Consider the following 14,691-nt stretch of genomic DNA (forward strand, 5'->3'; position numbering starts at 1 on the left):
GCCCAGGAGACACATGCTCCCACACTCTGTCCCTCTGGCTTCAGGCCTAGAGGCTTGGTGGCTGAGGAAGCAATGGTGGTGAAACAAAGATGATGGTGGGAGCCCAGTTGGTGGTCTTCCCCACAGCACCCCCCGACATGCACATGTGCAGAGAGGGGGCATCTGGGGATGCAGGTAATTCATAAGAAAGGGCATATCTTACCTGTCCGAGAGGGGCTCGGAAAGCAGGTGGGAGGCAAATGAGAGAAAGACACGTTTTATGTAGTGACCAGTCATTTTGAGAGTGTCGCCTCTTGCCTGAGCTACCAACATTAACACATAGACAGAAGACACACACAAGACCAAGGCCCTGCTACCAGAGTAGATCCACCCCTGGAAATACCAGGTTCCCATCAACTTTTTAAAACCTAAACCCCAACAGGGTTATATACTGAAAACTCAAAACAGGTCCTGGGATGCTCAATATCCCATGTTCTTTCTGTTCCACAACATTTTGAGGCTCCTTTGCATTAAGTAGGTCTGAAATTCCTGGCTTGCAAGGGGATAGATTTGATAGACCAAGACAACATAATGGAATTACAAGTTTTCTGAGTCCTATGTGCACTTGACAGCAGCCAGCAAGATGTTTGACCATCTTGTCATCAAGTCAGCCACGGAAAGCCAACAGGCCCGGTAGGTAATAGCAGGGGTTAGGTGTAGGCTGGGGATCAGAAGTGCCCTGCTTTCATCACTACACTCATCATCCTTCTCCACACCCCTTGGTCCAAATGAAATTTCCAACACCTGTCATGTCACCATGGTATGCGGCTGCAATTTACACCCCAGTGCGGCCCAATGTTCCAAAGCAGACTTTGGGACCATTAACAGGAAGGAACTGGTTGTCTTCTTATGCATGCCAATGTATACGCAGTGGGGAATCAGACAACTCTAAGCTCCTCTAGGCAGAGGCTGAACCACCACATCCACGTACACACCCCGTGCAGGTAAAGTCTATTGCTATGGTACAGTAGGCTGCAGCTACCCAGTTGGCATAACATTTCCACCATTTATACCCAATGCACTGTTCTACACTTGGCTCATATGTTGCGATGATCTGGAATGGGGTATTTACCACTCATCTTTAAAGTGCTTTCATTCTCACTGTGATTACACATCACACCCAGGTGTTAGGTTTGCATTCTTGCAAAGCAAAGAGATAGTCCTGACCATAGTATTAACAGCAAACTGATTTTCTACAGGCAAAATGGTCTGGAGGAAGCTACAAACTGCAGTTCAGTCACTTGCTGAAAAGAAACCAACCCATCAAACACAAGATCTGCCCCTCTTCTCTTAGCACATTAAAGTATCTAGGCATAAAGGGACTTAGTGTTTGTATCTTACCTCCAAATCATTCAAATCAAACACTTCGGAGAGTGTTTGTATGTGAATGTGTGATGGAGAGAGTGGGGAAGAGGGAAAATCCATAAAGCAAATGTGCTAAAATATTAGCTAGAGGACAATCTGGGTATACAGTGTATGGATGTTCATACTGATTTATTTTTGTAACATAAACTGGAAAGTATTATTTCCTAAAAAAATGTTTAAAAATACCCCAAAGTTCAGAAAATATTCACTGGTAGAGGTCAGGTAGACAGAAGAGAAAAAAAAGTCATTCAGAGAGCACACACAGGGGTTTCCAGCACTGGGTTGGGAATGGCTTTGGTCAGCACTGGAGAGTAGGAACAATATTTCAGACAGAGTTGCAGAGCAAACAGCCAGCACCACCACCGTCCTTGTACCACAATCTTCTTTCTCTCTCCCTCCTTCTCTGGGTATTCTCAGTCACGGTGGACAACTGAGGGTTGTCAAGCCAACACCTGTGCCATGCTAATCCTGCTGGCCATGGGATCCATCACAGCACAGGGAGCTAACTCTGCCAGCAAGTGGAACCGTGGAACCTTGTGATGTCAACTGTGCTCAGAATGTTTGTTGCCCCGGCAACTTGGCCAGGCTCCTGAGTGATCTCCAGATACTGCAGCGGTCAGAACATGGAGAACTTCTCACTCCTCAGCATCTCTGGCCCTCGAATCTCTTCTTCCGCTCTGAGTACTTTTCCTAACAAAATATCATCACGTGCCACCAGCTTGCCAGGTACACCATGGTGTCACTAGGGCCACAAAGATGTTATTTTAAGATTTTCATTGAGTACTCTACTAGGTCATTATAGAAGTCATGGCCGGGTAAGGAAATCAGATTATACAGGGGGATAAAGCAATCATTCAAAAACACTACACTCAAGGAAAATTCCTCGCTGCCTATGAATTCCTGGCAAGGAAACAATGGGGGGAATGTGTCATCAAGATTTTTCCTCTAGAGCCTCCATCACAAGGTCTGCCTACAGACCTTCAGAGAGCCAGAGAGAGAAAGAGGTGGGAGAGGGAGAAAGTCAAAGAGAGGAGTGAAGAGAAGAGGGAGGAAGAGAGGGAGGGAGGGAGGAGACAGAATGAAGAAGACTCTCCCATCTGTTGTTTCAGAGTTAGTTCCTCCATCTGCTGATCCACTGCTCAGATGCCCACAACCCTGACAGCTGAGCTAGCTGGGAAGTGAAGCCATGCCTTCCACGGGTGTGGGAGGAACTGAATGACTGAGCTCTTCCTGCTGCTTCCCAGGTTCTGGGAAGAAGGCAGAGCCTGAAGCCAGAGCCTGGCATTTTGATGTAGGATGCAGGTGAACTAACTGCTAGGCTAAACGCTCATCCCCTCGGGTCTTGAAATGCTGGAGGGGATTCAGATTTAATGAACTATGCTTGAGCGGCTGAGTAATGGTGGAATAAAAATGCACATGGTGACCATTTGCTATTTTCAGTGCGTATCACCTGTACCAGCTGCACCAATGGAAACCTGTTAGAAATGCAGACTCTCACACAGCTGCAATCTGCACTGTTAAAAAAATCCCCCAATTTCCATGTATGTGAAAATGTGGGCAGCCTGCCCGATACAGCTCTGACATTCATTTGCCTGTATGGGATGCCTCTGTCTCTCAGACTAAGCACAGTGGACCACTCTGGGAGTTAAGACAGGTTGGTTTTGTATCCAGTGGCAGCACTGCACCATGTGTGCCAGGCAGCAAGGGTCCTCACAAACTCTCTCTACTTAAGGGTGTGTAAGAACGAGGCTTATTTGCTGTGTAGTCCATGACCAGAGCTCCCGTCCTGGTCCTACAACCAGCATGAAATCACACACGTCAGATGCTGTAGGACCCATCTGGGTCACCTCTTAACCCCACCTGCTGAAATGAAAACATCCCATTTGAAGTTTCTTAGGGTGCCCCATAACAGTGTTGCCTGGATGGGGTTCAGAAGTCATTGTTTTGCTTTAGCTTTGGGATGCCTCTGAGGGGGGCAGAGACTGATGTTTGGGGAAGAGGACTGCCAACTTTGCTTAGCTCACCAGAGTGTCTCTCTTATAATGCAGACATTGTAAAGACAGCGGCACCCTCAGAGGCCTCCAGCCCAGCTCAAGTCCTGCCCACCCAGTACCCAAGCAGCACTTTCCGGCATGGGGTGCGTAACACAGTGCTCTCATCAGGTAAGACCTTTTCCAATCTAGGTGGGGACTTGACAGACAGGAGCTGACCACCTAAGGGAAGGGCTCTGCAAGCTGGCTCACCACACGCTGTCTGCTTTGATACCTGTTGGCTCCAACCTGCCCCCTCCACCTGGAGTGAAGGCCTGTGGAGGTCTCTTGCTGCTCCTGTCTCATGATGGTTTGGAGGAGCAGTTTCTGTCTGATGGGCTGAGGAGGGATCAAGATGAGCTGGTGGTGGTTGGGAAAAAATAGATACAACCACTGATGGCAAGACGTATAAACAAAATGACAGGAGCCATTGGAGGCCAGAGGTCTGCTTGTCTGTCCACCTGTCCAAAGGACAAGGCATCTTTAAGGAGGAGGGAAGAATCTGGAACATTCCAAGGCTTAGGGATTAGAAGAGGCCTCTTGCTCAGAGATGCAATGGTCACTGGCAGCAGTAGGAACAGATAAAGGAATCAATGTCTTAGGCTATTCTTCCCAGTCTAATGTCCATCTACTCTCAGAATCATGATCAAGGTGGGATGGAGGACACCCAAGGTCATATCTAGCTACCTGCCTTCACGCCTTTTGTGTGCCCCATGGTCTCCAGTTGCCTTAACTTTACTGCTCTCAACCTGGTCAGAGGCTCAGACCAACTCTCTCCTTTGCAGACTGCAGCTTGGGGGACACGCAGAATGGGGAGCAGCCGAGGCGGAACTGCGCCATCTACCGGCCCTGGTCCTCCCCTTACAGCTACTTCGTATACACTGAGAGAGAAAGCCACCCGGAGACTTACAGCTTCCCAGAGCTGCAGCGGGATGAAGGCAGGGGGGACAACTGCCTTCCCGAGGATGTGGCTGACAGTGTTTGCTCGTCCTCTTCCTCCCCAGAGAACACATGTCCCCGAGAGGCCACCAGGAAAGCCAGGCACGGCCCAGACTCCTTGGACTACATCACCTCCCAGGATATCCTGATGGCCGCCAAGTGGCACCCAGCCCAGCAGAATGGCTACAAGTGTGCAGCCTGCTGCCGCATGTACCCCACCCTGCACTCCCTAAAGAGCCACATCAAGGGGGGTTTCAAGGAGGGCTTCAGCTGCAGGGTGTACTACCGCAAGCTCAAGAGCCTCTGGGGCAAGGAACAGAAGGCACGGCCAGGGGACAGGCTTTCCTCTGGCAGCTGCCAGGCCTTCAAATAGTCCTGCTGGGTATTTCAGGTGAACAGGGGATGAAGCCTTTTTATGTATCTAGAGAGATGCCAATAAATCAGTTAGTCACAGTCTTCTTCTATTGGGAGTCTGAGGCCGCCTTGCACCACCTGCTGTCCCTCTAAGGGCCCTCTGGCTAATGGTTGCCTAGTAACATCAGGCTCTCCCAACTACCCACCTCCTCAAAATAAGAGCAAATATCCAAAGTTTGGGACTATCTGAAAAGACAGTGGGCTCTCCAAGCAAGGTGCACCAGGGCTAAGCCTTCTCTGGGAATTGGTGAGAAATGATATTCTCAGGCCCACTGGGATTTACTGAGTCAGGACCCCCTGTGGTAGTTTGGGGGAAGAATGGGGAAAGGCATGGATCCATCTGCAACCTGCCCTGCCCTGCAGGTGACTCAGACAGCTCACATGTAAGAATCACTGTGTCAGGCTTCTGGCCTTCTGATGTGATCATCTCCTGCCCGCCCCTCCCTGGGGTGCAGAGTCTGAATGTCCCCTCCCAGTGCTCCATGCTTGGGGAAGGCACCTGAGGCATCTGAAAGGCATCTTAGCTGTTTGCTCTTTCGAGGGATAGAGAGGACAGCAGGCCCCTGAGCATGAGACAGAAAGAAAGCAGCTGGGCCCTGCCACATTCCCTCCAACTGCACATTTAGAAGCAGGACAAAATCCTAGCAACCCAAGGGCAGCTCTGCATGCCTACTTGGAGTCACATCACTCTGCAGCCTGTTGTCAAGCCACACTCTCAGCAGCTGGCCTTGACCCTGATTCTACTTCTGAATGAAACGCATGGCCCATCCCATCCAGACAGACATGTGGGACCTCAGAGATGCAGTGACCTCTTTGTTCCCATTAGGTCATTTAACACAGAAGACAGACACTCACCTGAGGGATATGGAGGCCTTCCTCACCTCTCCCCTGTGACTCGGTGGGCCCTGCTACTGCAGCAAGCATCTCCTTTCAGGGATGCAGGCACTAGTACCCCTTTCATCTTTGCTGCCTTCACAGGTTGGCCAATGGAAGGGGTTGGATGCATTGAAAGTTGTCCTGGAACCTTACCTCATGGCTTAGCAGAGCTGCCTCTGCTTGTCACTGGGCTGCTAAAATTTCATTTATGTTCTGTTCATTTCCCCTTAGAGCCAGTGAAGGGTTCCATCACCACTCACCAGGTGCTACCCAGCCAGGAGTCCAGGAGTCTACAGCTAGTGCATCTGTGTTCTGGTCACAGCGTATCCCCTCTGTGCTTGAGGGCTCTCTCTGCAGCCCTGGCATCTTTCCCAGGACCCTGTTCCCTGAGGCAGCAGGTGCACAACTCTGGGCAAGTCTTTTAGTCCTCAGTCTGACCAATTTGTTAAATGGGAAGGCCACTGGAGTCCTGGAAGGCTTTTCTATATACACGTGGCTGTGCGTGTGGCCTTCAATGGCACTCCTGAGTCAGTATGGGGAGGGGCTGGATTGCAGAGGTTGCACATGGTCTTGTCATCGTCTATGGAAGAACGTGGGAAGGAATCCACTCCCAATTTCATCTCCCATTCTCAGCCAACCCTACTCCCTTCTTCTAGGGTATATATACCCTAGGCATGGAATGTACCAGAAGAGGGACGGTCATAACAGCCAGGGGGAAGGCCCAGGTGCGAAGCATGTCCCCATGCTGCCTGGCAAAGCTGGTGCTGGGTGTTTTCACCCTAAAGACAACAAACTTTGCATGTCTTACTTCACACGGTGACCCACTGCAACCCAGGCATTTTTATCAGCAGAACTAGGCACCTCGCAAACCCTCCCCTCACTAACACAGGTGTAGGTAGGAAAAAACCTAAAACATAAACTAAGTCATAAACTATACCAGGGGTCATGGTTGGGCACCTCTGCTGGGTGCTTTCAAAATGTGATCTCATCTACCCTGCCCCCAGCTTATAGATTAGAAAATAAAGTTGGGTTCAGTCAGTCAGAAATGAACAGAGGGACCCAGGGTAGGAACCCTGATTTGGGTTTGACAAAGCACCAGGCCTCAATACAGGTAAAAAGTCCCACCAACAGGAACTGGCATACCCAAAATAGTCTGTTCTGTGAGCCCTTAGCTACTCCCTGCTTGGCCACTCCCTCATCACCATCTAGCACCCTCATCCTTCATTTCCACTTCTTGCAGGGAAGCCACACGCCCCAGGTAGGACCTCCCTGCTCAGCTAGATGGCAATGACACCTTTCAGGTTGTGTGTATATGTGTGTGTGTTTGTACACGAGCAAATGTTCACGTGCCCACATTAGAAAATAAAGTCTGTTTGCCTCCAAGTATGGACATTTGTGGAATGGGTTCGCTCAGATATCCTACCATGTATGCCAGACATTTAGTCTGAGAGTGAGAAAGTCTATAATCCTGGTGAGCTTAGGTATGTTGTACATACCCCTAAGAGGTACTTTTTCAAGCACTCTACTTGCTCTGTCCGCATAGTAATAACACTTAGAGGGTAGATAGACCTGGGATGGAAAGAGTCTGCAGGTATGGCTCTAGAGCTGGGCTTCCCAACCTGAGCACTGATGACATTCTGGATGGGATAACATCTTGCTTTGGGGAACTGTCCTGTGCAAGGGAAGACATTGGCCAGTACCTCTGACTTTTCCCTCCTACGTGCCTGTTGTATCCATCTTCTGGCTGTGACAACCAAACAGGTCTCCAGACATTGTCAAATACAACCCCATCCCCTTTCTCCCAGAATCTGATTCTGCAAGGCTGGTCCTTATGAAATGCAACTTCAGGTAGCACCTTCCCTCAGGGAACACGTAGACTGTTCCAAATCCCACGGCCTTGGGACCCAGGTCTCACCAGAGCTGATGTCGCCTGGCTTGGGAAGTGGGTAGAAGGTGAGGGGGAGAGAAGGAGCAGGTGAAATAGAAGAAGCAAGAAAAGACCATGAGAGAAGCCTTTAGAAATAAGAAAGGTTTATTTAGCAAAAGCCACTAGACTGGTGACAACGTCCAGGGATTAAGTGCACTTACATGGACAGAATCTGTTCCCAGAGAGTTGATCCAACAGAGTTAATGACACAACAGTTTTTAGGAAGTGAAGGGCTAGGGAGTAAGGGGGTAGGAAAAAGCAGTCAAGCAAAGAGTTAAATAAAAGGAATGCAACACCAAAACAGGATCAGTGGAGAGAAGTGAGGCTAGGAAGAGGCTTTGCAGATAGCATTGATACAAGCAGGAATGGAAGGAGTATCATTTTCAACCCCAATATGCAGTCCTTCTCATGTGGACAGATTCTTTTGTGGCTCCGCAACTGTGAAAGCCTCATTTGTCCCAGAGTCTGTGGCACCCGGGGAAAGCTGGGGCAGCCACCAGCAAGGTGGGGGCCCCCAGTGTCCACTTGTCTTTCATATGGGGCAGAGTAGAGGATAAAGAAGGCAGCAGAGTTGAGTTAGCAGAGCCAGAAGCAAGGAGGGAGGCCAAGGTGACATCACTGGGAACCGGGTCAGCAATGCTCACTTCCAGCTTAGCTGATCCTGATGGCGGCTTGGGGGCTGGTGACCGTGCAAGGCCCCTAGACCTGTCCTTAGTCTCCCCAACTCCATGTGCACTATTATGAGTCACACCAAGGAGGCTGCCAGCACACACAAGTGTTCCAGGGAGGGCCTGAGTTCTGAGTGAAGGTTGGCGAGGCAGGCGAGGACCATGGAACAGCCAGAGGGCGAAAGCTGGCGCTGTGTTCCCAGTCAGTGTCACAGATAACGAGTGTATCCCATATTTCACTCTCCCGTTTCTTTCACAAGCTTTTCAAGGCCACTTCAGAAATGACCTCCCCAACCTATTCCACCACCCCCATGCCACCCCACACCCCACACACTACATCCCTTGACCTCTGGCTTTGTCTCCTCAGCTCCTGCTGGGACACTCAAAATCTTAGTGGCCTAAAAGGTCCCAGACTCCAGGGTCTCGTTAAGCTGAGCAGGCTCAGACAAACTGGCTCCTGGGCAATTGTTCCTTCGTGGGTCTGCTTTTCTTGGTTCTTGACTCTCTTGTGTATTTGGATCTACTTCCAATGCTTCAGCAGACAGAGCCACACCTCTCCAACTAAATGCACATTAGGAAAAGGTCCCCAAATCTATTGCTGATTCTGATTCCCTGAAGTCCCATTTTTCTTCTCACCAGTCACTCTCACAAGCCTGCACACATACTTACCTTCTTCCACAGGTACATACACACACTCGCACACATGCACACACCACCTCATCCTATTTCCACTGGCACGCATGGACCAAGCAGAGCTAATGCAGAGTTGCATTGATTCTCTTGAGTTTGAACTTTCGGGTCTAGAGGAAATCCAACTGTAGCCGTAAGGAAAGGGCTGCGCCCTCATTCATATAAAGCTCCAAAGCCAAGGCAGAGTTGAAGAACTCTATTCCGAGGTAACCACAACCTTACTGATTTCCCCTCTGACAATTCCACAGCCTGGGTCTGAGCTGGGAGTTCAGCACTGAGACTTAACTTCCCCTGACAGAAAGCTCTAACCTATGTCTCAGCCATGGATGATCTTACAGGAACCAAAGGAGCTTTTCCCCATGGCCCCCGCCAGTCTGCTAGTGAAGTGGGAATCCCTTGGCCAGACCTGGATGGAAACAGATAACAGGATTTGCACATGGTACTTCTGACAGGTGTGCTCAAGGCATGCACCCACAGACAGAGTGGCTGGGGTGGCACGGCTGTGGTCCCTGATATCAGTGGCAGTGATTCTGCAGAACACACCAAAATCCTGGCTGGCAACCTGCATCCGTGTTATGGTTTCTGTTTCCTTGCCATGAAACCTGACCGGCACGATCTGGTGGAAAAGGGCAGGCTGATGGGTAAGGCTGGAGGCCCTGCTCTCCAACGTGAGCAGAGGCAGAGTACTGTATAAACCTTCTGCTGGCATAGCCCCCTGGGCAGGACATGGGGTGTGAGGGGTGGTGGGACAAGGACACTTTCCAGTTTCTGGGCTCCAGGCAGGGCTTCCTGTTTGAAGTGACTTGTGGCAGCCACCCCCTGCCTGGGCTGCCTTCGAAGCACCGTGCTTATATCCAGTTGGAGAAAATGCTTGGATCCAATTCTACTGGGCACATCCTCATTCTACCGTTGCACGGAAAGGACCAGCCTGGTTTTTGCAGCCCAGGTCCTTGGGCCTCTCCAAGCTCAGCCAGGGCCTAAAGAACTTCCTCTTGGAAGAGCATCCTATATCCAGAACCAAAGTACCTGAGAAGGGATCAATGGTTTCCCTTCTAATGGGGGAATGGGGGTTGGGTGAGCAAGGGGGCCACTGGGGATTTGACGACAGAATAGAAGAGCCTTAATTAAGCCTTATAATGCAGTGGGGGAGGGGGCAGGTCTTCCAGAATCCTGGTGGTCCGAGGAGGGTCCCCAACTTAAAGCCATGGGCTCTGGCAGGCACAGCCCCCAATCCCCTTTAGTCACAAGTAGTGGAGGGGCTGAGTGTCCTCCTGGAATCTAATGTTTTCTGCAGTTTCCCCTCTTAAAACCTTAACCCTTTTCTGAGCCTTAACATTCTCCCAGGCAGGGTGCATCCGCGGGCCGTCTCCCTACCCAGGCTGAGCAGCCACACTGGACATCCCTGCACAGTGCGGCCACGCCATCTCCTCCACCTGTTCCTCTCCAGCTCCTACACGGCGATCTCATCATCCAGGCTGTCACCCAGCTCCTGCCTCTGCAGGACATTGAGCAGGCGCGGCAGCTCTTCCTGGGACCATGAGTCACGCTCCTCGCTGTCGTCCGTGGTGGATTCATACTCCGAGGCGATGCCGGACTCGCGGAACTGGAGGAGCTCCAGGCCGCCCAACACCTGCTGCCCGTTCGCTGGCGGGGAGAGGAAGCGGAAGCATTCAAGTTTCACCAAGCAGTCGCGCCTACCTAGGGGGCTGCCAGTCTGTGGTGCCAAGTCGGCCAGGCCCGCGCCGGGAGGTGGCGAGTGCAGGTCCTCTGGCTTTGGGGTGGTGGGGTCGCAGAGCACAGGCAGGGCTCCAGAGCGGAAGGTGATCTCCAGCAAACTGTCCTGGGAGCCCACTGGAGGGAGACAAGAATGGGGAGAGGGCGCTGTCAGGCACTGGCAGCTGGTTTGGAAAGAGACCATCTTCCCTGGCCCCTGCAAGGGACTATCTCTAGTCAACTCAGTAGTAACTCCTGGGGGTTTTGTGGTTCAGCAAAACAGGGCAAGCCTTCTGACATGCTCCCTCCTCCTCCCTCTCCGCCACAGCACAGCGCCCCCGGCTGGAGGGGAGCAGCAGGGACAGGGTAATGAGAACCACCTGATGATTAAGGGAGGGCAGGGATACCTTGAGCTGGCTTTGTGGTAGGGAAAGGTACCAAGGGAAGTCACGGTCAAGGCATGTGAGTCTCTTGGTGCAATCCTGTTGATTAACGTTCACCAGAACCTCATCAGGATTCCAACAAACACAATTCTCACAATCCACAGGCTCAGTTAGGGGTGAAGCAAGTGACTGCCAACCCATATCCTTGGGCCAACCTTTAAGCAAAGACCTCAGTTGGGCCCCAGACTTACATAAGCAAGAATAATGTCTGTGGGCTGGATTTGCTAAGGCACACATTTTCAGAGAGCTCATGGGATAATTTAAGGAACAACTTCTGGAATAACTAGAAAAATTTTTGCAGTTAGGTCTGGGTTTGAATTTTGTCTCTACCCCTGGCTAGTTCTAAACCTTGGTGACTTTAATCTGAGTCTGCTTCCTCATCCACTACACCTGGGATTGAAGGGATTAAATCTCACCATTGTTTCAGACATGACAGGTGATCCGGGGATGTGGGACTGGTCCACAGCCATCACATACTTTTTGTCAGCTCTCGGGAAGGTATGTAGGCATGCACCGTGCGTTCCACTCTCCTCCCAAGCTCTACCTGGAGGGCTGCATCTCAGGCCCAGGGCCACACATCTCCCCTACTCAACAGAGCTGCCCGCCTAGTTACTCTGCGGCCATAGCTACTAAATGCAGGTACTGTTGCCAGCTTTTCCTATGTGACAGGGTGAGTGATTGACAAAGGGTCTTCAAAAACTCCATTGAAAATAGGATCAAAAGATAAAAACTTATTTTAGCATCAAGAACATTATAGCCCATGCGTAGCTTTTCATCTATAGGGCAGATTCTATGGATTTCTTGAAAACCCCTTATATGGCCTGGGAAGAATCACCTACAGCACAGTTGGAGGTCTGTCACACAACTCACAGAGAACATGACACTCAATGGGTGCTCACTGCATTTTGACAGAAATAAGTTTCTCTGAGAAAGAACTGGGCTGCCTTAGGCTATAGGGTGCCCGAGCTCCCTTCCTTTCAGGCTGGGTGAGCTCACAGCAGTCTCAGACCAGGGATGTCTTAGACCAGTTCTGATCACTGAATTAGAAGACAGCCAAGGAGGCCCTGGCTCTGCTACTTTGTAATTCAAGCAGTGCACACACAAGACTGATAAAGCTGCCTCTTTTTTTTTTTTCTGGAATACAGGACAAGGTCAAGGTTTCATGAAGCATCACCAAAAACCCTAGGGAATCAGCGTGTGCTTCACTGTCCAGAGTTCCCACGGGAGAGGGCAAGGCCTGGGCAGGGTGCTGGCTTACTGGCATTCTGTCCTGACAGCTTCAGCTCCAGCTCCTGCACCTGCTTCACCAGCAGGGAGATGTGCTGGAGCATGTCCTTGTTCTGCAGCAGGAGCTGGTGCACACGGGCCTGGGCCTCCAGTCGCGCCGCTGCCTCAGCAGCCAACTGGTCCTTCAGCAGGTGAACCTGCAGGGAGGAGGAGAGGCAGAAGGCAGGACAGAGAGAAGAGAAGGGGTGTGAATACGAATGGGAGTCACCGGTGGGCAGTCAGCATTAGGGATGCCCTCCATGTTCAATTCCAAAAGCAGCAGCCCTTTTGAGCAAAATGGGCATCTGGGCTTGTTATGCGGGAGAGGAAAAACCCAAAAGATACTGCCAAGGGAGGACCATGACATGTCACACCAAGGGTAAAAGGCAGGAAAGTGCCACCCTACTTCCCAAAGCCCTTCCCTCCCACTGTCCCCTCACCCACGTCCCTGCTGGGAGAACCCCTCCAGCACCTGGCAGAGCACCACCAGGCTGACAGACGAGGTGTCCTTTTCTGTCTTTTGGTAAACAAAAACAAGCCTGGCTAAATATACTGGCTCACCAGTTAGGAATAGTGCACAGCAAACTTCCATAGACTCTATTCTCCATCCCAGGCCAAAATACACTGAGAGGTTGTTAGCAGCACATATAACATTTCCATATTAGGAAGGGAGGCTATCATGAAATCAGCCCTTTCTTCCCATCAGCTTCTTTCCCCATCCTCTGTTACTATGTGTTCCTGAGGCCAACACCCAGGGCCGTGATCATGCCTGATTGGGGTCAAACACTTGATAATGAACTATAGGGACCCCACCCATAAGCCCAGAAGGGCTGAGGAGAACATGTGTGGCAGCACCACAGTGATTTATACCTTCCAGGGGAGGGTAACTGGCAATGGCACCCTCCACATGCTTGTGCCTGGGGTATCTCAAGTGTGATCTTGGTGTGGAAGTAAAATCCAACGGGAGGACCCGGTGGGGTGTGCAGTTACACTAGGACGCTGTCCTCAAGAAACAGAGTCACAGACCACCAGCCTGTTGACACAGGTATGGCTTGCTGTTCAAACATAGGAGTCTCCAGGGAGGGTCTCAGGTGGTCCCTGAAGAAGGGACACTCATACCTGTGGCCACCTAGACCAAGGAAGCTTATGGAAAGAGGGCATCCTTCATTGAAAAAGATGGTCTGGACAAAGGTACAGGGTCAGGTTGACTCTGGTGTGAGCAGAAAGAAGGGGAGCTGGAGGCATGAGCTGCTGCTTATGCTCAGAAAACACTCTAGATTTCTGCAAAGTAGATTTTACCCTGGATCACACGCACCAAGTGTGACCAAGGAACCTGCCAGGAAGGTGTCTGCTCCTCCAAAGGCCAGCACACAGAATGACACTCCTGGGAAGGGCGGGTGCTTCCCTTTGCCCACATTTGAGGACCTGACCTTGTTGTTGGCTCTAAGTGGAGCCACTAATGAGATTAGCTGCCACTTTGCATCAGTGGCTCCCCAGGGTCGGATCTATCTTTCCTCCAGGGCAATGGTGTCTGAGGAAAGTGAAGGACATCTGCTCCCCCGAAAGCATGGTGGGGACAGACTGCTCCCATCAAGATGTCTGCCTCCCCTTCTGCCTCATAAAGGAGTCTTCATGGAAAACAAAAACACTGTGCATAGAGATAAAAAAATCTTTTGCATTTAAAAAAGTATCTCTTAATTCCATATTTTTTCTATAATCTGTTTGAAATCCTCTCATACAAACTGAGGCAATACCTGGACAGAGGGTGCAAACAGGGGAAGAAGTAGCCATGAATGTAGTCTGCATGGCTTGGAGACTAATTCACAGGGAAATTCCACCTGATGGTCCCACAGTTTCTACTGGTTCTGAGAAATGGAACAGCTGTGGAACAGACATGGCCTTCCGAAGGACCATCTTTACTTTCCACATGTTACTAAGTAACTAAGGGTTTCACTGAAAGGGATCTACTGAGCTGCTTGAATTGCTTAGTCATTTTCCAGTTTCTTTGGAACCAAACAGACATGCCAGGCAGAATTACACAAAGTGCTCCAGTGGATGTAGACAGAGAAAGCAGGGAATTCTACTCACTACTAACTGGCACCTATGGACGGCTCTGCATACCTGCTCTGTTACTTTCATCCCATCAGAACAGGACATTTGAAAGCACCAGACCAGGTACTGGAACTCTAGACTTCCTTGGTTATTCTCTAGGCAAATGAGGGTAATTCACTCTCTGGATCTGTCCCCTGACACGGGTGGTAGCTCAAACACAGAGATCAGTATTATGGGTCATTTGCTAAAGGCTTCTTCTTAAAAAAAAA

The 14,691-nt window shown here is 50.5% G+C and overlaps 2 protein-coding genes across 4 annotated transcripts in view; one reads left to right on the top strand and one right to left on the bottom strand.

Annotated features, from left to right (window-relative positions):
* The first annotated feature begins 1,906 nt into the window (after positions 1 to 1,906).
* SPATA46 (spermatogenesis associated 46) lies at positions 1,907 to 4,845 on the top strand. Of its 2 annotated transcripts, XM_041003303.1 has the most exons (3): positions 1,907 to 2,130; positions 3,453 to 3,566; positions 4,220 to 4,845. In XM_041003303.1, exons 1-3 carry the CDS (start codon positions 2,028 to 2,030, stop codon positions 4,744 to 4,746), a joined length of 744 nt encoding a protein of 247 aa, XP_040859237.1. In that variant the 5' UTR covers positions 1,907 to 2,027; the 3' UTR covers positions 4,747 to 4,845. The 2 variants fall into 2 exon arrangements, with proteins under 2 accessions (XP_040859237.1, XP_040859238.1); XM_041003304.1 differs by lacking the exon at positions 3,453 to 3,566.
* A 5,482-nt stretch (positions 4,846 to 10,327) lies between these two features.
* LOC121171574 (nitric oxide synthase 1 adaptor protein) overlaps positions 10,328 to 14,691 on the bottom strand; it is a 310,882-nt gene continuing 306,518 nt past the window's right edge. For both annotated transcript variants that reach the window (XM_041003300.1, XM_041003301.1), the window contains exons 9-10: positions 12,363 to 12,528; positions 10,328 to 10,799 (exon numbers count right to left, since the gene is read on the bottom strand). In XM_041003300.1, the coding sequence (XP_040859234.1) occupies positions 10,399 to 10,799; positions 12,363 to 12,528 (567 nt within the window). In that variant the 3' untranslated portion in view covers positions 10,328 to 10,398. The remainder of the gene's footprint in view (positions 10,800 to 12,362; positions 12,529 to 14,691) is intronic.

Source organism: Ochotona curzoniae, unplaced genomic scaffold (genome assembly GCF_017591425.1).
Source record: "Ochotona curzoniae isolate NIBS_2020 unplaced genomic scaffold, NIBS_Ocur_1.0 scaffold_2683, whole genome shotgun sequence".
Classification (NCBI taxonomy): domain Eukaryota; kingdom Metazoa; phylum Chordata; class Mammalia; order Lagomorpha; family Ochotonidae; genus Ochotona; species Ochotona curzoniae.

Coding starts and splice junctions, on each gene's coding strand:
- SPATA46 (XM_041003303.1), top strand. CDS start 2,028: ATGGAGAACTTCTCACTCCTCAGCATCTCTGGCCCTCGAATCTCTTCT. Junction 2,131..3,452: donor ACGTGCCACCAGCTTGCCAG/GTACACCATGGT, acceptor CTTATAATGCAG/ACATTGTAAAGACAGCGGCA. Junction 3,567..4,219: donor TAACACAGTGCTCTCATCAG/GTAAGACCTTTT, acceptor TCTCCTTTGCAG/ACTGCAGCTTGGGGGACACG.